Genomic DNA, 5,000 nt, shown 5'->3' on the forward strand with positions numbered 1-5,000 from the left:
CAAAAATAGAGAATTTGGAGTTGTAGATGCAGCTATATGTAATCTTCAAGAAAACTAGTAAGCAAGCCCCATCTATAGACTGCATTTCTAGATTTGACAACTGAGCAAGAAATATATAGGATGAAGGATAGTGGTTGCCTACGTCAAGAATAATGAATATCAGGATACAGTTTTTGTGGAAATTAAGCAGGTATGGTACTAAGATCAATGGCTGCTATGGTAAGCAAGAGGCTGACTTGAATAAATTAATGTACTCACATGAATAAATTAATGCCACTACCACAGTATTGGAAAAAAGGTAATTATATCATTCCATTTGCACCTGTCATAGATATTTGACTTCCATTAGCTTGTATACTACATAAAAAAATTAAAAATCTCATTTCTTCGTTATAGAACAATTTTTTCTATTTTTTGTTGCAAAATTGTTAGTGTATTCAAGGGGCTCTTGCCAAAAGAAAATCTAAACATAACAGGAAAATTCCCAGACATGTGTCTGAGCCTAGTCTATCTTTAGATCCTGAATGACACACCATTTTGCAAGGGAAAACAAAAACTTTAAATTTTCTAAGCACTCAAAAAGAGGAGCCTATTCAATAATCTTGAAAACCATACTATGTAATGTTCACTGTAGTATTGTTTGTGAAATGCATTTATACATAGATGGCTCCACAAGTGCAAAGCAGTTTGTAGATTTATATGACCCCACCTGATGTCCTTTTTCTTTGATTTTTTGGGAAAAATTGTTTTTGTTTTCTAATGCTATTAATATCAGTGCTGCTATCATTATCATTGACATTATGATACAGTGTTATTAAAAATACTATTAGCAATATAAAATGAATATAAATATAAATATTTTCAAAAATCAAGGAAAATGGTAAACAGGTGAGATAAGTAGAATTAGTAATTGAGTTTGTAGTGATTAAGCACTGTGTATGTGTGTGTGTGTGTGTGTGTGTGTGTGTGTGTGTGTGTGTGTGTGTGTGTGTGTGTGTGTGTGTGTGTGTGTGTGTGTGTGTGTGTGTGTGTGTGTGTGTGTAAATACAGTTAACAAACTACCCCCACAGTGTGCATATACTCACATGCCATCCTGGCAGCATGAGTTAAGAAATGTGTGTGCATTAAAAATACAAACTATTAAAGCTGTAGAAAAGAATTTTCATGTTTATAACTCCTTCACATAATGTCACAATTCACATCCAAATATAACAATATCAGTAGTGATAACGATGGTCTTGAAAAATACAAATAATTCCATTAACTGGGTATTCAGAAGAGGTATATATGTGTAAACAAAATTCACCAGATAAATTAAAATGAGCAGTGCATGTACCAAATGCAAATGATAAACCTTCAAATATTTATAATTTGTTCTTAACAGTTGCAACAAACTTGTGTCATAATAGTGTCTGCAACAAATATTTCATATTGATAAGAAGCATGGATATTAAAATAAGTAAAAAGAATTTATCATTTAATACTATTGTTATATATATATATATATATATATATATATTGTTATTAAAAGAATGAAAAATATAGGTCATATCATTAATCTGTGCCCAGCAATATAAAGTATATGGTGTATATATTTACTTCAAGATATTCTGAACTTTCTTGACCTTTAGTCATAGTGTTAAGTACTGTTTAAATGTAGTAGAAGTGTAAATCTGTGAACAAACACACATTCATATTAATAGTGCATGTGGCTGGTGGCTATGTATGCTTGTTAGTGTCATGGGGGCTTAGGGGACCATTTTGACCATTCTGGAAATCCGCAAACCTCAGCTAACTGAAACTGAAAACTTTCTTACTTGGGGGTTTGCCTTCAAGCCCCACCCTATCACTATATTTTGTATATGCCGTTAATGACCTAAGATGTTGGTGCAGCAGAAGATTTTCAATGAATAAATATATATGCCAGAAGTCATAACAGCATATAATACAATATTTAAGGAATTGAGATGTGGGTGTATGGGGAGATGTGGGTGTGTGGGAGGATGCCAAAGCCTTTATTAATTATTTTATTGAAAAAATAATCCAGAATTAAACACAATTGGAGAAAACTTAATCCCATCACTTCTAACTCAAGCTATAATAATAACCCCACACACTCTAGTCATTTCCCAGCACCAGTGAGTTGATTCACCTTCTCATCGTCTATTTTCCTCCTTCTCACTCAATGGATGATAATCATACATGATATACATAGTATACTGTAATTATGAAAATGCTGAAATTGGAATATTTTGGAATGATACTGCAGATACTTCTAACTTATTTTATTGAAAAATAATACATGTACACTTTGTTCCATGAGAATTGGAATGGTGAAATTACAATATTCAGCTAAGTGGTACATTCTGCCTTCCTTAATACTTACAAAATTGTACAATATGAAGAAATATAACTTTTCTTCAACTATGTAGAATACAGGAAGATGATAATCCTTTCATGTTGCCATACCTCTGAGAAGCATTATTTCAAATACATACAGTATGACAAACTGCAAACACAGAACTGGTCATTGAAGTCCAAATGTCCATATTTTTTTTAGAGGATTCATTCATCTAGCTATGAAGATGTATATTACAGAATACAATGATCATATTCATTGTTCCTTTTTCCATTTATTACAATTTGTATTTAATCTTTGTGAATTCATACTATCCAATACTGACTTTTTGAATTTATAATGCATGATTTTAAAATAGGCAAGTAATTTTAGATTTATTTTTAGTTACCTTTTCTAAAAGTTCTTTAGCACTGTCATGAGTATACTTTATTCAATCACAAGTTTCAAATTTATTGTTTTATTAACAAGATATGTGATGTACCTAGAACTTACTAGGTATAGATTGACTGCTTTGTTTATATTTTCTCATTATCCAAATCTTCAAATATACCGACACTGGAAATAAATTTCTTCTCTGATACCCACTGCCAATCCAGTTTTTTTTTTCTAAGGGAAAAGCTACATATTATAAGTCTTAGGATAGTAAATATTTAACATAAGAAAATGAAATGAAAGGTTTAAGGTTTCCTGGAGTTATATGAAAAACACAAATCAACTATCTATCTTCCTAACACTTAAACATTTGTTATAACTGATAAAACTGAGATAATGGGCCTACTCTATCTAGACCCAAGCATCTATTATAAAAATTTACAATAAAATTACAAATCTAAATGTTAAACTTTAGCACTTTGCTTACACTGTTTTCTCTTACTTTCTAGAGGGTTTTTTTTTTTTTTACACAACTGTCTCAGTGACTTATTTGGCTGCAAATCAAACTAATTTCACATTACAAATTCTGTGCCCTTTATGTTTCAACTTTATCTCTTCTAGTCATGTGTAGTTCTTCCACACACAATGTAATTTACTATTGCAAATGCCAGCTTCTTTTGGATAAAAAAAATATATATTTCTGACATCACAAACCACCATACAGCATCTCCCTTTAAACAAGCTGTATCAAGAAAGTAAACATATGGGTATGGTTTCCACTGAACTTTCTTCATGCTCATATAACATAATGTATAACACAACTAACTGAGATAATACCACTGTCTGAAAGTCATGCCCGTCTTCCTTTAGGAAGGTACACAAAGCTGATACTGTTCATATACTTAGCACATAAAATACTTAAACCTTGAGATATTATGCAATGACCAAGTATCAATTGCAATGCCTGCCTCACTTCTGCATCAAAATTTCACCTATTTGATCTCTTACTTTGTCTCATTGCTCTTTCGATTTCAAACTGTCTTACATCTGCTCTTTCCAAAAATGCTTGCTTATCTAAATATCTGAAAAGAGAAAGAAAAAAATTAATCAATGCTTCAAAGTCTTTTCTACAAGTTTTCATGGACATGTTCATACATCCACTCATGGATCTGTCTCTGTCTCTGTCTCTCTCTCTGTCTCTCTCTCTCTCTCTCTCTCTCTCTCTCTCTCTCTCTCTCTCTCTCTCTCTCTCTCTCTCTCTCTCTCTCTCTCTCTCTCTCAAGCACTACTCACTTATGGAAACACTTATTCATTTACTCACTCACTCAATGTATGTGTGTGTGGGTGTATGCACATGCGTCTGGATATGGGTGTGGGGGTCTGTGGGTCTGTGGGGACATCAGTGTGTGGGGGGTAGGGGATGTAGGTGTGGGGATGTGTGGGGGGTAGGGGATGTGGGTGTGGACATGTGTGAATGTGGGTGAGTGTGGATGTGTGATATGGGTGTGGATTTAGGTGTGGATGTGGATGTGGATGTGTGGGGATGTGGATGTGTGTGGGTGTCTGTATGTGCCTAGGTGGGTGTGTGGATATTGTGTGTGGATCTGTGTGTATGTGCAGGTGTGGATGTGTGTGCATGGGAGTGTGGGGGTGTGCATGTGGGTGAGTGTGTGGGTGCATGGGGGATGTGCATGTGTGGATGTGGATGTGTGGGTGAATATATGTAGGTGTGGATATGGGTATGTGGATGTGTATAGGCACATGTGTGGGGATGTGGGTGGGGGGGGGGATGTGTGTGTATATGGGTGTGTGTGTGTGTGTGTGTGTGTGTGTGTGTGTGTGTGTGTGTGTGTGTGTGTGTGTGTGTGTGTGTGTGTGTATGGAGATGTGGGGGGGGGGGGTGCAGGTGGGTATGAGGATGTGGGTGGAGGGGATGTGTGTGTGTGTGTGTGTGTGTGTCTGTGTGTGTGTGTGTGTGTGTGTGTGTGTGTGTGTGTGTGTGTGTGTGAGTGTGAGTGTGAGTGTGAGTGTGAGTGTGAGTGTGTGTGAGTGTGAGTGAGTGTGTGTGCGTGGGGGGGATGTGTGTGGGGGGATGTGTGTGGGGGGGGATGTGTGTGGGGGGGGATGTGTGGGTGGGGGGATGTGGGTGGGAGGATGTGTGGGTGGGGGGGGGATGTGTGGGTGGGGGGGGATGTGTGGGTGGGGGGGGATGTGTGAGTGTATGGGGATGTGGGTGGGTGAGTGTGGGTGTGTGGGGATGCAGGTGTGT

At 36.6% G+C, this 5,000-nt stretch overlaps 1 protein-coding gene across 1 annotated transcript in view; it reads right to left on the bottom strand.

Moving 5' to 3' along the window:
• Positions 1–2,270: 2,270 nt before the first annotated feature.
• The window catches only part of LOC125038222 (craniofacial development protein 1-like), a 13,731-nt gene continuing 11,001 nt past the window's right edge, over positions 2,271–5,000 (bottom strand). Inside the window, exon 7 of the mRNA XM_047631643.1 lies at positions 2,271–3,813. Within this exon, the coding sequence (XP_047487599.1) occupies positions 3,720–3,813 (94 nt within the window). The 3' untranslated portion in view covers positions 2,271–3,719. The remainder of the gene's footprint in view (positions 3,814–5,000) is intronic.

This window comes from Penaeus chinensis, chromosome 24 (assembly GCF_019202785.1).
Source record: "Penaeus chinensis breed Huanghai No. 1 chromosome 24, ASM1920278v2, whole genome shotgun sequence".
NCBI classification, from domain to species: domain Eukaryota; kingdom Metazoa; phylum Arthropoda; class Malacostraca; order Decapoda; family Penaeidae; genus Penaeus; species Penaeus chinensis.